This window comes from Poromitra crassiceps (assembly GCF_964638095.1).
Source record: "Poromitra crassiceps genome assembly, chromosome: 3".
NCBI classification, from domain to species: domain Eukaryota; kingdom Metazoa; phylum Chordata; class Actinopteri; order Beryciformes; family Melamphaidae; genus Poromitra; species Poromitra crassiceps.
The window spans coordinates 91,328,508-91,350,380 of record NC_139625.1 but is presented as its reverse complement, the minus strand read 5'-3'; the positions used below and the strand labels follow the sequence as shown (position 1 = coordinate 91,350,380).

General features: G+C 43.9%; 1 protein-coding gene across 2 annotated transcripts; it reads right to left on the bottom strand.

The window, feature by feature from the left end:
• Nucleotides 1–10,177: 10,177 nt before the first annotated feature.
• On the bottom strand, nucleotides 10,178–19,427 carry LOC310773719 (serine protease FAM111A-like). 2 transcript variants are annotated; one of them, XM_083633655.1, is made up of 4 exons: nucleotides 19,341–19,427; nucleotides 17,551–17,696; nucleotides 16,899–16,958; nucleotides 10,178–12,743 (listed from the first exon to the last, which is right to left on the bottom strand). In XM_083633655.1, the coding sequence occupies exons 1-4, from the start codon at nucleotides 19,405–19,407 to the stop codon at nucleotides 10,926–10,928; spliced, it is 2,091 nt and encodes a 696-aa protein (XP_083489781.1). In that variant the 5' UTR covers nucleotides 19,408–19,427; the 3' UTR covers nucleotides 10,178–10,925. The 2 variants fall into 2 exon arrangements, with proteins under 2 accessions (XP_083489781.1, XP_083489782.1); XM_083633656.1 differs by lacking the exon at nucleotides 17,551–17,696 and having other exon boundaries at nucleotides 19,341–19,422.
• Between the last annotated feature and the right edge of the window lie 2,446 nt (nucleotides 19,428–21,873).

Below are 21,873 nucleotides of genomic sequence, written 5' to 3'. Positions count from 1 at the left end.
TGGGGGGTGTGTGCCCCCCCCCCCCCTCCTGTAGTCTACAATAATCTCCTTGTTCCAGGGCCAGAGTTTCAGAGCGTTTTCAGTGATTTCTCGAGGCCCACAGAATATTGTGTGATATTACTATGTAAACACCGAACATGCACAAAGAACGATGAGACTCTATTGTATCAGCAGCAAAAAAAAGTTTATTGATACCATTTTCCGTTCTTTAGTTATGAGCCGGAGAAGATAGGTTGTTTTGAGCAAAAACAGGCGTTTCAAATTAGAAGCTGAGATATTCCGCCTTTTGTGAAATGAAGCATTTCAAGCACATTCACTGACTCTGAAGCTAATATTTTCTGATGTAGTGACGTGGTGTAGTTGTGTGGTGCCCTGCGTGCCCCACCCCCCTCTCCCCCCCTCAGCTGCAAACTCCTCCCCACACTAACACACAGCCTCACGCACCCAGCGTCTATTTTCGGAGTGCTCCGTTTTTGTGCGCCGGCTCCCAGCGCGACACGGAAAAGCCAAACCGGACTGCTGAGAATGGTTTGGCCCTTCGGCGTCGGGTGCTGCTTTTCTGGCGGCTAATCGTGTGGAGAAACTATACAGCAGAGACAGAGAGGCTCAGTTGTGGGCGCGGATTGACTGCTGTTCGCAGCCAACGTCAGCTGCAGCCAGAGCAATCTATATGGCTCTGGCTGCAGCATGAGCGGTTTCTCTTTCATCACGGGGCTTTTTCCTGCTGTTTTCCTGACCTTTCTCTAATCTGGAGAGCACTGTCGCCACCTAATGAGTCCGTAAAATAGGTTATACACCTTCAATAGCTACAATATTTGTACAGGAGATGCAGGAGGCTTTGATCCACGTCCCACCGTCAAAAAACGCATTTGACGTCGATCGACGTCATTGCCACTCTACGTCACTATTTACTTTGACGTCGATCAACGTCTTGGCACTCAATGAGTTAAAGACTCCCCGGCTCCCGGTTACATACAAAGGTTCCTACCTCAGACCTCTAATACTACATCCCCCTTTCTGAGTAGACTTCTTATTTTGTTTCCTTTGTTGTTTGATTTTCGGGATGCTTTCTTTTAGAACATTACTTTAACCAGACCACATCGAGTAAACATGTCATTCTGAACATTAGCTGTCAATGTCAACTGTTTAGTGAAAAACAAAACGCAAACTGTTCCTTTTCTATTTTTCTTTTCACTGGCATTCTTTTCACCTAGAATAAACAATGAAATTAAATGTGCCAGATTATCTTCACTTTCTCAGTTTGTTGGAACACAACTGTCTTGCATGCATTGAACAATTAGTATTTTCTCACAACACAACTGTTTCTTCTCTTCTCTTCTCTTCTCTTCTCTTCTCTTCTCTTCTCTTCTCTTCTCTTCTCTTCTCTTTTTTTTTCTTTTTTTCTAAGAAGAGTGGGGTAGACTTCCCAATCTCTTCTACTGAGTGCGGGGATTATTCTGCCCCAGAACTCACTCAGCATCTACTTAACAAAGTCTTTCAAGTACCCAGGAGCCTGTCTCACTCGTAGAGGAAACCGCCTCTCAGGTACTGGACTTGGCTGGACTTCATTTGGCTGATTCTGGTCCGGTGCAGGAGTGATGTTTGTCTGCTCAACCGTCTCCGGTGGGTCGACAGGTGTTACAGGTGCCACCGGGGTAGACGAAAGATGAACTCTGTTTCTCCGCAGGGTTCCTCCTGGCATCTCGATGTGATATGATCTTGGCGTGTTAGCTGTAGACACTACAGTTCCTCTCTCTTTAGTGTCTCTCACCCAGACGTGATCTCCTGGGTGTAGTGTTGGTAGATCACGGGCTCTATGTCTCCCGTTGTAGTGTTTCTGTTGTTTCTGTCTGTAGCTCTGTTCCGTCTTTTTCAGTTTTTCCATGTCAGCCCATCCCGGAGTCAGCTGAGACGGGATGACAGGAACACGAGTCCTGATTCTCCTCCCCAAGGAGCTCTGAGGGGCTGAATCCATTGGCTAACGGAGTGGCTCTGTATGCCATGAGTGCCAAGTATGGGTCGTTTGACTTCTTGAGCAGGCTTTTAACAGTTCTGACAGCTCGTTCTGCCTCCCCGTTGCTCTGTGGAAACCTTGGGCTGGATGTAACATGGTCGAAACTCCTGTCCTGTGAGAATTTGCGGAAAACGTCCGACGCAAATTGTGGCCCATTATCAGACCGCACCTCCTGTGGAATTCCATGTCGGGCGAATATGGACTTACAGTGCTCTACAACTGCCTCAGACGTTGTGGATGTGAGTCTCGCCACTTCAAAGAATCTGGAGAAGTAATCGACGAGCACTAAGTACTGTTTGTCTCCATTTTGGAAAAGATCTGCTCCCACCTTTGACCAGGGTCTCTCAGGGAACTCTGTAGGGAGCAATGTCTCTTTGAAGTTGGATCTTTCACGTGCACACACATCACAGTTCTCTATTTGCTGCTGTAGCTGTTTACTTAAGCCCGGCCACCACACCGACTGCCTGGCCCTCTCTCTGCATTTGGTGACTCCGAGATGTCCCTCGTGCAGTTTGCTCATGATGTCAGATCGGAGTGATTCCGGTATCACAATTCTACTGCCTTTCAGTAGCAGCCCTTCTTGTACTGTTAGCTCGCCTGTGAATGGCATGTACGGCTGTAACATGTGTGGCATGCTGTACTTATCCGGCCGCCCTTCCGTGCAGTATTTCTTGATCTGACTGAGGACTATGTCGCTGTCCTGGTGTGTCTGAATCTCTGCCATGCGTTTCTCAGTGGCTGGCAGACTCGACACGACTGTATGAACATACAAGTCAATCTCCTCTTCTTTCTGCACGTCAGGTGTGCTGGTGACCGGCGCTCTTGACAAAACATCTGCTGTTGCAATATGTTTGCCCGGCACATATGATATGGTCTATGAGAATCTCATAAGCCTCATCCGCAGTCGTTGTATACGCGGTGGAAGGTGGTCCAGGCTCCTGGAGCCTAGAAGCAGAACCAATGGCTTGTGATCTGTTTCTATGTGGAAAGTGTTCCCAATGAGAAACTCAGCAAATCGTTCACATGCCCATGTTGAGGCAAGCGCCTCTTTTTCGATCTGCGCGTACCTCTGCTCAGTGGCGCTGAGGGCTCTTGACGCATATGCCACCGGTTTCACGTGTCCATTTTCTTGTCTCTGTAGGAGCACCGCCCCCAGCCCGTATGACGAAGCGTCAGCTGACACTATTGTTTCCGCATTGGGGTCGTACAGTGCTAGACCTGGTGGTGTCGTCAGATCGGTTTTTATCTCCTCAAACGCTCTCATTTGCTGTGGTCCCCATATCCACATATTTGTTTTCTTTAACAAGTCTCTGAGGGCTTTTGTCTTATCAGCCAGATGTGGCAGAAATTTCCCCAGGTGATTCACCATGCCTGTGAAGCTCCTAACCCCACTGGTGTTACTCGGCTCCTGCATGGCAGTCACTGCTCTTACCTTCTCAGGATCTGGTTTCACTCCTGAAGCTCCGATTATCTGCCCCAGGAATTTTAATGTGGTCTTCGAAAACTCACATTTGTCATTAAGTGTGACCCCTGCATCCTGTAGTCGTGTCAGAGCCGCATGAAGTCATCTGTCATGCTCTGCTTGTGTTGCTCCGAACACGAGTACATCATCTATTTGACAGAGGACTCCTTCCAGTCCATCGAGGATCTGTGACATCCTTTTCTGGAAGTACTCTGGTGCTGATGTTATTCCAAAGCATAGTCTGTTGTAACAATACCTCCCGAATGGTGTTATGAAGGTTGTCAACAGGGAAGATTCTTTTGAAAGGGGTATTTGCCAAAAGCCAGAATTGGCATCTAATTTGGAAAACAACTTGGCACCTGCCAATTGTCCTAGAGTTGTTCCACGACTGGAAGTGTGTGCCGTTCTCTCTTGACTGACTTATTGAGTTCTGTGAGGTCTGTGCAGATTCGCACCTTCTCATTTGGCTTTGGCACTACTACCATCCCTGCACACCATTCGGTAGGTTCCTCCACCTTTGATATCATGCCTTGTGATTCCATCCTTGCTAACTCCTCCTTGACCTTAGGCAAGAGTGGCAGAGATATGCGCCTGGGTGTAGAGAGGGAGAAGGGCACTGCATCTTCTTTTAAGACTATGTTGTATTCCCCCGTCATCTTTCCCAGACCATTAAACAGATTGGGAAACTGTTGTCTCACACTCTCGCTGGAGGCAAGACTAACTTCGTCCAGTCTCGCCACTAACTGTAGAGCTATGAGCGCTGGCCTTCCCAGTAGTGGTATCCCCAGCTCTTCAACAACATAGATTTCCTCCACTGTCTCTTTGTTGTTCTTGTGGAGGTGTGCTTTGAATTTCCCATTCACTGTCAAAGGCTTTTTCCCTGGCCCATGCAAAACTCAGGATGTTTTCTCCAGCTTGGCGAACTGGCCTTTTCTGTACAACTCAGCTGGTATGGCGGTAACGTCTGCGCCTGTATCAATCTTGATTCCTGTCTCACAGTGATCCACTTTAATTGTTGTTATCCACGGGTCATTATTGTTATCTGCACTCAGTGAGCCTAAGAAGAAAATATCCCCTGCATCTTCTGTGTCTGTGGAGACATTCACCTCATTTATCATTTTTGCTCGACATACCTTTGCGTAATGTCCCTTTTTCTTGCAAAAATTGCATGCTGCCTCTCTGGCTGGACACTGCTGGTAACTGTGACCTTTCATATCACCACACCTTTTACACTGTGAGTGTGAGTGTGAGTGTCCAGCTGTCTTTTTCCATGGCATTTTCTTGTTTGGCGTTGCTGCATGTGGCTGACTTTGTCTGTGCGCAAATCCACGCTGTTGTGAATGCACACTGTCCAGGTGTGAGCTTGCCATATCCCCGTGAAAATTACTTTTTAGCATTTCTTGCTGCTTCTTTATTTGTTCACTTTGACGGGACTTTGTAACTGCCTTCCCGAGAGTTAATTCAGGGTTCATCTGCAACTGTTCTGATAGCCTTTTATCTTTCAGGCCGACTACCAGATGATCTCTCACCATCTCATCATGTAACGCGCCATATCCACAGTGTTCAGACAGACAATGGAGCGCGGTTATAAAACTGTCTACAGTCTCTCCCGTTTCCTGCTGTCTGCTGTTGAATTTGGCCCTTTCAAAAATTACATTCCTTCGGGAAATGAAGTGAGAATCCATCTTGTCTTTAACTGTGTCGTAGTCATTGCTTTCTTCTGCTGTCAATCGTAGTGAAGTCAGTACATCTTCTGCTTCATCTCCCATGGTGTAAATTAGCGTATTCACCTGGTTTTCCTCTGATTGCAGCTCCAACCCAGAAGCGACCCTGAACCTTTCAAATCTTTTTAGCCACTTCGGCCATTCCTCCGGCTTGAAGGTGAATTTCTCTGGTGGTGGTAACCTCTCCATCGTTGCCATACGAGCTTTGAGCTAATGTTATTGCTCCGCTAACACTGTTAGCTTCACTGTTAGCCTCGGCTGCTAACGTTACTGCCGCACGCAGACTTTATCGTTTCCCCGTTGCGCAGCAAACTGGCTCGTCAGCGCTGTTCGGTACAGCTGACCACTGTCGCTTGGCTGTTCACTTCTGACACCATGTTCTAATATCACTTCATGACTAGAGATATGTAGTAATGAGTTGACAACGAGATGGCTTCCAGTTAGACATTGCATAGGCTGTCCGTTTATTAAAGACTCCCCGGCTCCCGGTTACAGGTTCCTACCTCAGACCTCTAATACTACAGTTTCTGAATGATGCCGCGCTCCGCAGTGTCTCTATAGGAGGAATTTGTCTTAGTGTCAGTATGCAGCATAGCGGTCATGTCAATATTCAGAGATAAAGAAATAGGAAAAATAACTAAAAGACAATCACAACTTTGCAAGTGCAATCCAATTATACAATATATACACGAGTGGAGGAGTGTTCAGTAGGCATAAAATATGAATTTACATTGAATTTACAGTCTGAATTAAATAGGCAATTAAATATGAGTCTATAAGGATGTTTGGGCAGTGGTTGTACTATTACGTACTTGTCTTTCCTTTGCAAAGATGTGGCTTTCTTGAGGGAGTATATTTGATTTCATTGTCATTATCCACTACACAATAGTTCAGTGGTTCCCAACCTTAGGGTCATGACCCTAAGTGGGGTCGCCTGGAATTCAAATAGGGTCGCCTGATTTTTTATTTTTTTTAACACCAGACCCAATTTAATACTACTGAGGATGATTAGGGTCACTTGCGATTTTTTTAAATTGAATTGAATTTTTAAATGTTTACGTATTTTTTAGTTCTGAGTTTAAAGTGATCATGTCTAAGATTTCAGCTTTGTTCTCTTGGGCGACACCTATGGCGATGAGTGGTAAGTGCAGGTGACATTTAAACGGTGTTACATTATCGTCGCTGTCGTTCCAGGACCTCGAATTTCCAAAACAGAAACTTTTCAGGAAGTAAAAAAAACCTGTTTGCTCTTAAACTACTGAACCAAATGTCGTCCAAGTTGGCACATGTCTTAATTATAGTTAGTTTCCCGCTGAATGTGTCATTACTTTATTAATATCTTACCTCAAATGATGTTGTTTATATTATCAGTCCGACTTGGAAGCGCTTTCTCATGGCCAGTCAAGCGGAAGGCAGTCGCATGCTCATGCACGAGCCCCCAAGCTCCAGGCCGCGGGGGCGCGCGCAGGAGCAGCAGCATTGCCCCTCGCCTCTCATGGCCGAATGGGGGCTTTGGCATGGGGTGAGAAATAGTCTGACATAACGTAACGTTAACGTTACTTTATTCTCGTCACAAAGCACTCCGATTTGCATGTTAAAACAAGTTTGCAGCCTAGGAATAACTGGAAAACATTTGATTGATATATTAACGTCAGAGGAAGCCAGGATTAGCCAAAACGATATGAGAAATACACAGCGCGTCTGCCGTGTGTCTTTTCCGGGTTTATTGTCCTGCATGGGGGGGGCACACACGGAGGTAGGGGGGGAATTTCGAGGTTTGACTGACAGATTGAGGGCGAATGGCGTTACGAGATTTACTCACAAGCTCGTTTTAATGCTTTTCCATTGGTTGCATTTGTTAAAAACCACACAGAGACGTGAAGGGTGACCAATGGCATTGATTCATGACAAAAAATAAAAAAGTGAAAAAAGGCACATTCGAGGTCCTGGAACGACAGCGACGTTATGTGACATTACTAAATACTTTATTACTCATTACTCATAGTATTTAATTACTAAATTATCACATAATGTCACTATAATGCAAAGGCTTCCATCAATGGACCATAGCTTCAATCAACATTGTGATTGACTCTTTTTGTAAGAGTCAGATTAGTTAAGATTAGATTGACTCAGATTAAAGTCAGAATTCTGCAGGGGGGAAAAGTAAGTAACTATGTGACATCACTGACGATGTCACTGATGACATTATCGATGGTCTACCGGAATTTGAATGTCTCGGGTCCCTAGATTTTTGTGACGTCAAAATAGGGTCACAAGCCAAAAAAGGTTGGGAACTGCGGCAATAGTTGGTGAACTTTATTTTGCAGGGATTCAGCAAAACTTGATTTGTATTGTTTATTAGTTTCTAAATAAGCATGCATAACCAATTTGGCAGTTTACTTTGACATGCACATTAAAGGCCGGCTTTACTGATTTTCAACCAGATTTGTGTCATTACAATGTGAGTAGTATGATTAGATAAGCAGCCTTTACCTCCCCTCACTAAACCCTCTTGTCTGTTCTCCCTTATCATTCACATATTTAGTACACCGCTCTGACACGTTTTACGTCACGACCGCATCAGAGCGGTGTACCACACATGCGGAAGAGGTGCAGATTTAAACTACAACTCTTTTGTGTGTGTGCCGCCATGGTCCCGCCTCTAGGGGTCATCCACGCCCCTACACAGCTCCAAAACCAAAACACTAGTCAGCCATTATTTACAAGTCTAGCATTTCGGTATATTCAGTGTGTGTGGAAAGGATAGTTAGGCAATAGGCTAGCATTATTAGCACAGATGGCTATGTAAAACGTTATTTACAGTCCATGGTCAAATGTTAGCAGTGACCACTGACAATTTAATTCACTCACCGAAAAAAGCGGAAACCACCCTTCTTTGAGGCACGGTTAATACAGCCAACTGCATCGCAAGAAGGCATATTTACTGTCCAATAAAAGCCACAACAACACAAACGCCATTACAACAACACAATAGCCTAACGTTAGCAGACACCGCAAACAGCCCCCTTGAAACAGGCTGAGCCAGTCTCGTTCTGGAGGGAACCCCTCAGCTGAATTCACGTTGGATTATGATATCAAGCCTTGATCCATTTTTATTTTACTCCTTAGCAGTGTGGATCGTACAGGTATGGTCCTCCTCTTTGAAATGGCGACTGCAAACTCCCAGATCGAAGCGAGCTGTAATGTAGCCGTTCTGCTAGCTATGCTAATGTTAGCTACCCAGAGTAGCCAAGCCAAATGCCTTCTTCTTCTTCTTCTTTGAGTTTTATGGCGGTTGACAAACATATATAGGCTATGTGCAGTACCGCCATCTAATGGAGTTTGATATCAGCCAAATGCCTGAGGGGTGGGCGTGGACTTATGCTGCCTTCCAGACACCTGGGACGTGGGTGTTTCGCAGTGGAAAAGTCCCACCCCCCACCTTCAAAGCATTCCAGAGCAAAAAGGCAAAATGCAACCAAGAAACATGGCGGACCGCAACATACTTTTTTTGTTTGGCAAATAGCAAGACAGCTTAACAACGAGCAGAGCACCCTCCTTACATATTTAAACGAATATGAGGAGCAGCAATGAAATATAAGGTAACAGACTCTATTATAGATTTTATTTAGGCACTTAATACTTTGGACTACATACTCCATGGTTGTGGCCATTGTTGTGTGACGTCAGACAACTGATTCCCAGCCTAGTGGGGGTAGATTATTTTCTACCAGTTTTCAAGTGGGAGCTCTCACTTTGAGTGCCGTTCCAGCGCACTTTTCCTAATAGGAGGCCAGAAAATCCGAAGGTCCCAGTTGTCTGGAAGGCAGCATTAGAAAACCATGAGCCAAGTGCATTGTGGGAAGTGAGGATTTCTGCACCCCGCAGAAATCTTTGATTTATCAGGCTATGAACAACCGATTCAAAAAATTTCAATGGATTCCAACTCCATAGGTGCGTTACATTTAATAAATCTTCATATTCACCACGGGAAAGCCATCCTTTAATTATAGCCAAATATAAGTTCTGTATATCAGACTAACTAAATTGATCAACTTTTAATCACAACCAAATCAGAAAAGAGAAATTATTTTGTTTCAGCTTCACCTCTAAATTATCAACTCATGCTTATGTAGCCTATAATTCTTTTATGAGAGTAAACCATAGAAACAACATACAAGATCAAACAAAAACAAAATACTGGAAAGAGTTGCTTTATTGAATACCAGTTAATCATCATTACTAATTGCTTACTACAGAGTATCATCATTTTACAAAATAGCACAAAGTTTGATCAAACATGACAAGGCAATGGTGAGGAGGGTTTTATTTGGGGTGAGGCAAGAAAAGAACCGTAAAACATATTTTTCAATGTCAATCATATCAGTGACAAATCATTATGAACAGGACTGAACCAAAATGACTACAAAAAATGAGCATGTAGATACAAGCATGATTATAATCAGTGTTGGGCAAGTTACTTTCAAAATGTAATATACTACATATTACTAGTTACTTTCATTTGAAAGTAATAAGTTACTTTACAATATTACTTTCTGTGTAGAGTAACTCGTTAATTATTACACTACTTTTGCATTACTTTCACCAAAACAACAACAGCAGAATGACATCACCGCCCCGGAACCATCCTGAAAAATAATTTCAACTGCCTTGAAGTCAGTTTAAACCGTCCAAAATTCTAAATGTTATTCTTTTCCTTTGTTATCATCATCTATAGTGGTTATTTGCATAAAAACACACAGTTTGATTAGGAAATGATTGTATATTTTTTAAATATGTGCTTTGATTTAATAAAATGTAACTCAATTTGTAACTTGAGTTACTTGACAAAGTAACTGGTATAATATTACTGAAATCATATAAGTAATAAGTTATATTACTGAGTTACTGCTAAAAGTAATATATTACATGTAATATGTTACTTTTGTAATGAGTTACCCCCAACACTGATTATAATAGAGAAAACATATTTGTTTGTCTTACAATTGCCTACCTACAACTAAATATGATTACATAAATAACATTTGTGAATAAAATACATGTTGTATCAGATCTATGACTATCTCTGCATGTAGTAGGGCTTTAAAAAATATATATATAGTGTAAAATCAACAGTGTTGGGGGTAACGCATTACAAAAGTAACATATTACATGTAATATATTACTTTTAGCAGTAACTCAGTAATATAACTTATTACTTATAGGATTTCAGTAATATTATACCAGTTACTTTCTCAAGTAACTCAAGTTACAAATTGAGTTACATTTTATTAAATCTAAGCACATATTTAAAAAAGATACAATCATTTCCTAATCAAACTTATTTGTTTTTATGCAAACCACTATAGATGACAATAACAAAGGAAAATAATAACATTTAGAATTTTGGATTGTTTACACTGACTTCAAGGCAGTTGAAATAATTTTTCGGAATGGTTCCGGGGCAGCAATGTCATTCTGCAGCTGCTGTTGTTTTGGTAAAAGTAATGCAAAAGTAGTGTACTAAGTAATGAGTTACTCTACACAGAATGTAATATTGTAAAGTAACGTATTACTTTCAAATGAAAGTAACTAGTAATATGTAATATATTACATATTGAAAGTAACTTGCCCAACACTGAAAATCAATAAACATAATCCATGTTACTGCTCACTGTATTTATTGCTAGCAGTTAGCTCTGTCACTCTCTGCTCACAGTTACTACATATCCATGGGGCTAGGTTCCTCTCTCTGTGAGAAGAATTCAAAGAATCTCTTCAATGCTTCGTCACGTGCTATCTCGGAATGCTCAGCTGCATTTTTAAAAACTGTGAGATTCCTGCCATCAACTATTTTCTTCACATTTTCCATCACTTGTTGGCATTTTGGACACTCGCAAGTGAGAAATTCCCTCAGTACATCAAGTCTCCCTGTTTTCACAATTTTAAGGATGATTTGTTCAATGATGAGTGACAAGGGATGGGCATACTCTATTTCTATGCTCTGGTTAGTCTGGCCCTTTGCCTTCTTGTAGATATAACTCCCTGTATGCATTGCAACAACTTTGCAGTACTCATCAAAGACCGGTGAGCCAGACGACCCGTCATAAAAACATGTGTTATAACTCAGAACCTGTCTGTTCTTAAAGAATGTATTGGTAACCAACTGAATGCACTTATTGCCTTCGTTACCCGTCTCTGCAGCCTGTTTGTAGGTATCACCTGGAATACATGTAATTACACATGGATCTATCTTTTTCACACCACCCTCAGGATGCCCAATGATGCAAATTCCACCACTTGGAGGAACGAATCCAAAGTGTTTCAGCAGTCCATCAGGCAAAGTCTGCTCAGACTCAGGACAAAGCTCCAACAACGCCCAGTCACAAGCATAGCCTGAAGCATCGGTGTGGTACTCAAAGGCAGCAACCTCAGCTTTCACTTTGAATGTCCCACATGAGTCTCTCTGCTCTAGACTTTCAAAAGAGAAAGTGACAGTCACATCCTCAGAAAGCTGCCTAGTGTCTGGCTCATAAATTTGTTTAATGACATGGCCATTTGTGAGGACAAACTTGTCAAATAGGAGAAAGCCAGTTCCTTTTGCTTTCGTAGCTATTCTCACCTGACAAACAGATTTACTGAGGTCCATCAGACTCTTAACTGTTTTCACTTCCAAGCAAGTATGAGTATTCTTGCCATACTCTGCACGGAAGAGGTTTTGGACATCTGAAAGCTTCGAGACATTCTGGTGACTTTTCCTTTGCTTAACTGAATCTTTAAACTGTGAACATAGGAGATTCATCATCTTTTCAGAATCAGGTATCGCTATCTCCTCATGTAAAGCTGGCCGTTCTGGTGTCTCCTCTGTTGTCTGGGTATTCTCTGGCTGACATTCATTTCGTATGTCCGCATCGCCAAGACTATCTGGCTGACTATCTGGTTGACTAGATTTATCGAGCAAAGCGATCTTGAAACGTTTACCATCAAGATCATCAACAGGATTGGCCATTTCAGTGTCTCCTTCTTCTCTTATCTCACGCAGCACACAGTTTCTTCTGAATATGGTTTTGTTTATACGACCATCTCTTTTCAGAGCTTCCTTCACCGTTTCCCCTTTGTATGCATACACACTCACTTCATCAACGTGTTTGGTCAGTGCCGTGTTGCACATGATGTAATTTATTATTCCTTTACCTCCCGTTGTGGCTACATGGAAGGTTACTAGTTTGTCAGATGCTGCTTTTCTTTGGGGCTGAGTAGCGTCACCAACTCCATGTTGACCCTGTTTTGCAGCTTTGATGTAATTGATTATCAGTAACTCGCCCTTTTCAATTAAACAGCAGGGAAAGTGTGTAGCGATCGCTCTCCCATCTCTCTTAACAACAAGCTCTTTCTCTTTGTTGTTTCCTGCAATTTTTCTGAACTGTTTGTTTCTCCGCAATGAGTTCTCCACAGTCCCTGCTTCACAGCAGGTCATGAGGCATTTCTTCTTGTTACTGTATACCCATTGAAAAGAATGAGTTGTATGTGCCTCGTTTTCCTGAAAATAGACGAAAATACAACAGCTTTTAAAGTGGAAAACACAATACACATACTGTTATTGACATCACCCCCAAGCTGCAGCAACTCCACCGGCTTTCCATAAAACACTGTATAACTTCTCCTTCTCACCTATGAAGCCCTCTTACCTGCCTGACCTACTCCACCTCTACACCCCCCCACGATCCTCTGACACCGGACTGCTCGCCATCCCCACGCATCAAAAGATCCACCCTTGGTGACCGAGCCTTCTCTGCTGCTGCTGCTGCTGCTGCCAAGCTCTGGAACTCCCTCCCACTCTCCATCCCTGACTCTGACTGCTGTCTGGGAATGCCCACAAAATGTTAAACGGCTGGCGCGCGAGTGGGGTAAAACCGCCCATATATCTCATGGGCTGACTCACCAAAAGACGGTGCTGCGGCTCTAAACTACATGTTTGGGGGTTCTAGAGCAGAACACAAGACGTCTGCTCAGATGTGCGTTTACTGCGGTGGTTAAATCCCCGATCGTGTCTGCCTGGGCTGGGCTATCAGCTAAATTCTAACTTTGCTGAATGGATAGAACGGGGTTTTTTACCCCACCCTGACCACGCCCCCCACCAGGCTGAGCCAGCTAAACCAGCGTCTATGACGAGACGTGGCCTCAACCTATGCTCTGACTCCATCAACATTTTCAAGAACAGATTAAAAACGCATCTCTTCAGTCTCGCTTTTCCTCAGCACGGCCTGGGTTCAGTGTAGCACTCCCATAACTTGTTTTAGTCCTTTTTTATTCTTATTTTCTTTGTACTGCTTTTTATTGTATTTTTCAAGTCAAGTCAAGTCAAGTTTATTTATATAGCCCTAATTCACAAGCATGTCTCAGAGGGCTTCACAGAGAATATGTCTAGCTAATTCTAGCTGACACAACAGTAGCAAATTACAGAATAAAGATAACACATTGAACAATTGATAGAGAAATATAGAAAATATAGAAATATAGGATAGAGCAGAGGAGAGAGCAGGAGAAGGGAGGAGAGCAGGGGGAATGTGAGAGAGTGATGGGGTGAGGAGGGAAGCAGGGGGAGTATGGGAGACTATATGGAGAGAACAGGGAAAGGAGGGCTAGCTGACACAACAGTAACAAATTACAGTAGTAATAATAACACTGAACAATTATATGATAGAGAAATATAGGGGCCCTTTACACGAGGACAGTTTCTGAAAGAAACGACACAATAGCGTTTCCTTCACACCTTTTCCTTCACACCTTCTCCCTGTTTACATGAGCGCTGTTGAATTTTTAAAACGCCGTAATGTACATGCCAGGTCGCTAGGTGGCAGTGTGATCACCTTATTCTTTGCCCATACAAGGAAGCTTCTGCATGACGTAATTTCGTAATCGTCTTTCCGGTTTTAAACACGGAAGTAGAGTACGCTTTCCGCAGTCATTTAGACTTGCCAAAAAGCTTTTTTCAAGCTAAAAAAAAACCCAAACTGTTTTAAAGTTTTAATATTTGTCGGGTGAGAATGTAACATATATGTGACCAGTTTATCAGAATAACGCCTATTGGAAATCTTTAACGAGCAGCGAGGACCGGGAGCGCTGAGTGTGCTGACACCGGTCGGACTAGCTATCTGTCAAACCCTACTGTTGTTAGGCTACTGGCAGTGAGAAAACACTGTCGACGTGCTTTTGTAACTAACGTTAAATGCCGACCGGGTACAACCATCGGCTCCTCTCAGCAGTAACGTTATGAACATGTAACTGAAGTTGGCCGCAGTGTAGCTTAATTCTGAATGTTGCCAAACTTCATAAATACTGACGTTTTATTTGGTCGCCAAGGAGAGGTGGGGAAAGTAGCAGGGGAAGGGGGAAAGAAAGAGAATGGGTGCCATGCTTTAAAATGGAATGGATGCCATGCTTTAGAAAAGTGGAGGGGGGAGGGGGGTTCGGGAACGAGAGGAGGTGGGGAGGGAGAGCAGGGGGAGTATGGGAGACTATATGGAGAGAACAGGGAAAGGAGGGCTAGCTGACACAACAGTAACAAATTACAGTAGTAATAATAACACATCGAACAATTATATGATAGAGAAATATAGACACACATTTTGCAAACGGACATATGTCGATTTCTTAGCAACCAAACTATGCTTAATTTAATTGGCTGCAAGCCTTTAGTAGTGAATCCCTTTGCCAAATAAACACATGTTCACATATAGAGCTTATGGGTGCCTCGCTTTAGGGTAGAATGGGTGCCATGCTTTAAATAGTGGCGGAATAGTGGGAGGTGGATAGAATGGGTGCCATGCTTTGGAGTAGAATGGGTACTATGCATTAGAATAGTGGGGGAAGGGGGAAAGAGGAGAGAGCAGGAGAGGGGAGGAGGGAGGGAGAGCGGGGGGATGTGGGGGAGGAGAGGGCAGGGAGAGGGAGGAGGTGGGGAGAGAATGGGAAATGTGGGGGAGGAGAGAACGGAGAAGGAGAGGTGGGAGGGTGCAGGGGAGGGAGAGCAGGGGGAATGTGAGAGAGGAGAGAGCAGGAAGTGGCAGGGAATGGGGAAAATTGTGGAGGAAAGGAGGAGGGGAAGGAGCAGAGGAGGGGAGAAAGAGGAGAGAGCAGGAGAAGGGAGGGAGGAGAGCGGTGGGATGTGGGGGAGGAGAGAGCATGGAAAGAGAGGAGGTGGGGAGGGAATGGGAAATGTGGGAGAGGAGAGAACAGTAAGGGGGAGGTGGGGAAGGAGCAGGGGAAGGGGGAAAGAGAAAGAGAGGGGGGGGGGATCAGACAAACTGACTACTCTAGACATTAACCAGAACTAACTAGGACACAGGGGATCTAGCTAATCTACAGCCTAGTCTGGCCTGTCCTATTCTGCTCTAGTCTGATTTCAGCCTGAACACTATAACAGGTCTACAGCCTACAGTTAGGCTGTAGCTAATCTATCGCCTACCTAAGCTATTCTAACCTACCGTCAGCCCTCGACCAGTGATGGAGAGCACCGATGTCACCCGCCCCGGCCCCGGCCCCCACACACATAAGGCGTGGGAGAGAAGGCCAGGCCGGGACACAGCGGTACCCCCTCACCCCCAGTGAACGCAAGAAAACCTTTCCACCATATGGTGGCAATCCACCACATGGATTGCCTCAGTGACTTGGCTGAGGAGGAACCTTGTGAGGCCGATGTACTGTAGGGGTACAGCTGTATACTGTACAGTGTCCTTGAGTTCGAGAAAAGCGCTTTTTAAAACAAATGTATTATTATTATTATTATTATTATTATTATTATTATTATTATTAACAAACTTTCAAAAGCCAGTGAAAGAAACTAAAGTCCGTCTCACACATGCAGCCTATCCATGAAATGTTCAGGTGTAGTTCCTGCATGGGGTCATGTGTGAATGGGATCAGGGATCGATATTCAGGGAATCTGTCCTGCCAATTTCCCACGTCAGGACTAGCACAACCTCTTTAACACATAGCTCCGTGCCAATGATGTCATAGTCGAGTATGACATCATCACGGGCCATGAGTGGTCCACGCTCCAGGACCAGTGTGTAGCGTGGTTGGTCCATGGCTTCGATAGTCGGGATTAAGGAAGAGATTACCCAGAGATTAGACCGTGTCTTGATGGACACACCTGCGACAACGTGTCCTCTAGAGAGAGAGTGGCGTTAGCGGAGGACCAAAATGCGAGACTCATTAGCCTATGAACAGCCAGGAATGGGTCTCGCGCTACTTTTGAATGCTAAAATAAAGCTGATAATGTACAAGTTGATTCAAGGGGATTTTTTTTTTTTCAAGTACAACACAAACTTTCCATTTTGCTGCAACTCGACAGTGCTGCTTAATCCAGGACCTTACTTCCTGGAAATCTTGAAAAAACTGGTCCATTGGAGTGAATGGAGATGTCGCAACTCTTCTTACATGGCTCTGCTGTGACAACGCAAGCTTGGAGATCTCAGCCAGGTTCATACCTGATGAACCCTGAACGTGTATCACATCAGGGTCTGGGCCCTTCAAGCCCGTGCAAGAATGCTATTGCCCGCCACGAACTCCGAAGCGAGTGACGGATGCAAGCATGAGTCTGGGCCCGCCCCGAGCTCTACAACAACAGGCATATAACAGGATAACTTTGTTTTGCTAACATAGCATGCATTAAAGTATGACAAAGCTTTACCTGGGTTTGTAAATCGGGAGGCCGACTGCGTTCTCTTTGCTGCTTGTCTGTTTGTTTCTCCTGGAGAGGATGAATGCATAATACAAAAAGACAATATATCAAAAAGGAATAAACTAAAGTAACAAATCAAGTATAAGCGTACGTTCTTTTCTCATTTCCCCCCCCCCCATTTTCTCCCCAATTGTACTTGGCCAATTTCCCCCTTGCTGCCCCGGTCGCTGCTCCACCCCCTCTGCCAATCTGGGGAGAGCCGTAGACTAGCACCATGCTTCCTCCGACACATGCACAGTTGCCAGCTGCTTCTTTTCACCTGACAGTGGGGAGCTTCACCGACAGGACGTAGCACGTGGGAGGATCACGCTATTCCCACCAGTTCCCTTCCCCCCCGAACAGGTGCCCTTACCGACCAGAGGAGGCGCTAGTGCAGCGACCAAGACACATACCCCTAATCCGGCTTCCCTCCCGCAGACACAGCCAATCGTGCCTGTATGTATGGATGCCCGACCAAGCCGGAGGTAACACAGGGGTGTGAACCTGCGACCCTCGTCAGTGGTGTGCCTGACCAATTTGGTGCCCTATAAGCAAGATCTTTGCTGCCCCCCTTCTCCCCCCAAAGTTCTATCACAGACAATTCCAGCACAAATATTCATACACTCTGTGCTGAGGTAGAGGGGACAGGATGAGGTGCTGCATTGCCAGGCCCTGCTGCATCACTTGGTGCTGAGGTGGAGGAGGTGGCTGCAGTCGCAGGTGACCCAGGATTTGCATGGATGGGAGAGAAATATTTCAGAAGTGCGCCTGAAAAGAGAAGATGAGTAGATTTGACCAATTGGGTTTTACATTATATGAATCAAATAGCTGGTGATTGTGAAACCATAATGGCATAACCATTACAACCATAATTATAGCACCCAACATTATAGCCTGCCTCGACCTATAACATTCTAAACCAGGGGTTCCCAAACTATTTTGGCTTGTGACCCTACATCATCAGTGATGTCACTTATGCTTCTTTCCCCCCGCAGAATTCTGACTTTAATCTGAGAATTCTGACTTTAATCTAAAAATTGTGACTTTTTTCTCAAAATTCTGACTGTAACTTCGAATTCTGACTTTAATCTCAGAATTCTGACTTTATTCTCAGAATCCTGATTTAAAGTTATAATCTAAAAGATTTTCATAAAAAAAGAGTCACTCGCAATGTTGATTGAGGCTATGTCCATTTGGATGAAGCCTTTGCAGTATAGTGACATTATGTGACATTACACTTGGATCTCACCTGCAATTACCACCCACCGCCATAGGTGTCACCCAAGAGAACAAAACTGAAATCTTAGAGATTATCACTTTAAACTAAAAAAAAAAAAAAAAAAAAATCGCAAGTGACCCTAATTATCTTCAATTATATTAAATTGTGTGTGGTGTAATTTTTTTCTTTTTTTTAAGAAATTTCAGGTGACCCTATTTGAATTCCAGGCGACCCCACTTAGGGTCGCGACCCTAAGTTTGGGAACCACTGTTCTACACACAACAGCAAGCAAATAAAGGGCGGGGTAATAGAGAGCCAAAGTGAAACGTCACTTCCACTTCCCTGTACCAGCGCTGAAAAAAATGATGAATGGCAGTGAACGGAGAGTTTTTTGATCCCGTTTGAATTGTGCCACGGGGTGCCAATGTTAATTTTGTCAATTTAAAACATAACTTTGCATGTCAAGAAAGTCGCAGTTTGTCGTCAAACTGAAACGTAGGGGTTAGTTTCGTATAATAAAAACTACATAGCTCGTGGAAGCTCGCGGCATGTCGCCGGTCTTCAGCTTTGCCGGTAGAGAAAGTGACGTCACAGTGTATGTAGTCTTTCTGATTTATAACTTAAACAGTTTGGCGACAAACTCCGACTTTCTTGACATGCAAAGTTACCTTTTAAATTGACAAAATTACACACAATTCAAACTGGATCACGCCATTCATATCTTTTCAGCGCTGGTACAGGGAGAAAAGCAGGAAGTGTCTCAAATTGCACCAATCTGAAAATTGGAAAACATAGATATATATAACATAGATATATATAAATAAATGCAGGCCTATGTATGCCTGGTTGGTTTCTTAGGGAAAACAGTGGATGCTTTGTGCAGCAGCACACTTAACGTTAAAAGAAAAGGTATAATTCCAAAATTAAATGATGTTGCTTATTCATTCCACAAACACCTGAAGTCTTTCCAACATTCCCTAAGATGGGAGTAACGTTAACTGACATTAACTCTAGCTGAATGCTGAAAGTATTTCTAGAACAAGTGAAAGTTATCACCCTAAGCTAATGTAGTAACAAGTAACCCACTGCCACACTTGCCCCAAGTGAGCTAGGCAGCAACTGCTGTAAGTAACCTGTAAATAATGTTATTCTTATGCAATTTTAGATCAACTAATTTCATCACATCATATTACCTCTGTCTTTTTCACATTCTTTTCTTTTCTTTTTTCCTTGGGCGCCAGAGGGCTTTTGCCTTTTCATGATGAGGAGTCAATCACTGCACAGATGCAAAGTAAGTAAGTAAGTAAGTCATCTTTATTTGTATAGCAAAAGTGTACATCATGACTGTCTGCACAGCTGTAAAAAAGAAACATCTGAAATACTGGCATTGAAAATGATGAATACAACCACTAATGGCCCAATCCCACCGCAGCTAGTAGCGCGGTCCCGCTCCGCTCGACTCGACTTTTGGTCTCATCCCACCGGTATAAACCGGCCCAGCTCGGTTAGATTTGGGGCTGAGCTGGGCTACTTTTAGTACCTGCCTCGTCGGGGTTCTATTCTGCGAACCCGGGTCCATACCGTGACGTGAAAACATTGTAGGCGACTGATTGGTCAGGCAGAATCGTGTTTACTCTCTATATCCTACTGACTGTCAATGCAGCGCTGCATACCAGTTTACCTTCTTTTCTCTTCTATTATGCTTTTCTATCAGTCTTTTGTTTTGCTGCCTTCGCCTCTGGTGAAATAAAATCGGCGCGGTGGTTTCAATTGTCCAAAAGTCCGCTGCTCTGAAGCGCTTGTGTAGTTAGTGCTGCGTCGGCTCCGCTAGGCCGCAGGCGCCTGGTGAAGCCGCGGTTTTGCCTGGTGAGAGGCCGCGGGGGTAGAGGCTTCACTCTAGCGCAACCCCCGTCCCTCGCGCCCGTCCCTCGTGCAGCGCTTGTGAGTTTTGACTAACAACAAAGTGATATCCATTCTCCTGGTCGATTGTCACTTTTGCCCATGTACACTGTAACAGAGCTGGCTGCTCAGGCCAGGATCAAGGACTGTGATCATGCCAGCACTGCTCTCTCTCTCTCTCTCTCTCACACACACACACACACACACACACACACTGTAGGTAATTTAGAGGCACCAGTATTTCATAAACAGTTTAAAAGTTCTGTGTATGGATTTAATTGTAACGTTATGTTATAGCCTATTTCAGAACATGGGTGGAGGGCAGATATGCGGTCGCTGTGACGACCAGGTGTGGGCGGGGGCAGATGAAGGGCGGTCGAAGCAGAACGTCCATCGGGTTGAAGCAAGTAGAGCCGAGTGGTGACGGGCTGTGCAGGGCTGTAAAATGTGGTGGAATTGAGCCAAAAGAGCCTATTTTAGCTCGATGAGCTGCAGGGCGGTCGAGGCCGCGCAGCGGGCGAGCCTAGGAATGGAGTGCGCCTATAGCGCACGAGATGCCTAGTATTCTATAAATAGACCTGATAGACCATCTTCCATCACAGCTTTTCTTTTTATTTTATTTCTTTTCATTATTTTTTTAAATGCCGGCTCAGTTACCACTGGGCCAATAGGGTTAAAAGCAACACAGTTGAAATTGCCAAAAAGACAAAATTGTCCATTGGTCCACTGGCTTTCTTCACTGTGTTGCTCATTGAGGATGATAATCACAGCTTATGGTCAATAATGCTGACAAAAGGTGATCTCACCTATGGTAAAGAAATGACAAGGCATTATAGATTGCTTGATCTAATCATCAGGTTAAATGCTTTATTACAGTATTTTGATAGCTGCCCTAACAGTCCAAACAGAGGAGGCAGAGCTGCAACCTTTGAATACACATTGCACAATTTGTGCAGGAAAGACAGAAATAGGAGGTTTTGGCGGGAAAGACCGAGATAGGGGGTTTCCATCATTGGCACTTTTGGCCGGGCAGATAGCGATTGAGCAAACTGCAAAACCAATCAGTCCAGCATTAGAGAGGGAAATCCCTCATGTCTGAACATAAAAATGTTGTAGTTCCTAAAAGTTGTTTGTCAGATGGAGTTAGCCCAATTTGTTTTAAAATCAGATGATGTCAGATACTGTAATACTAAAACTATTTCTGTCTTGTTTTATTACAATCACAATCGGAAGCAGGGCATGATCAGGGGGGGAAAGCATCACATTGATCTTAAACAGAGTTTTAGCTCAATAGACTTGCACATTAATTATAGCCTAAATGTATTTGTATTGTATTTGTATAGGCTAAATTTCAAGTATAGGCATAATAATAATCAGACAGAGATTTTCCATGGTACAGTATCAGCATAAAGTAGACCAAGCTAAGACAGATTTGTGAATTTGATCAGTTCACAGTCCATTTACTTTAGCAAGAAAGAGGGACTTACATTTTCAGCTCAGCCTGTATCCACACAAGTTGTAACTTCCAAGCTTATATAATGAAATGCACATGCAGCAAGTAGGCTAGGAGCAACAGAATAGAAAAATGGGTTGGCAATCAACTTGAAATATTTTCCCGCATTTTAACCCAACCCAATCAGAGGCAGAGTAGGGCGGGTCATCCTGGATTTTTTTTTCACTAGCCTATCAACAGCCTTATTTTTCCCAACCCTATTGCGCCAAGTCCTGCCCTACTGTGCCTCTCTGATTGCCTTACCCAGATCTCTTACCCTAACCCCAACCCTTCTATGCCTAAACCCAACCAATCACCACTCCTCATGCCTAAAC

Bases quoted from the DNA above. Each gene is read 5' to 3' on its own strand.
- LOC310773719 (XM_083633655.1), bottom strand. From the start codon at position 19,407: ATGAAAAGGCAAAAGCCCTCTGGCGCCCAAGGAAAAAAGAAAAGAAAA. The intron at 17,697-19,340 runs GTAATATGATGT...TTCTCTTTTCAG, and splicing joins AGAATGTGAAAAAGACAGAG to GCGCACTTCTGAAATATTTC. The intron at 16,959-17,550 runs GTATGAATATTT...CATCCTCTCCAG, and splicing joins CCTCTACCTCAGCACAGAGT to GAGAAACAAACAGACAAGCA.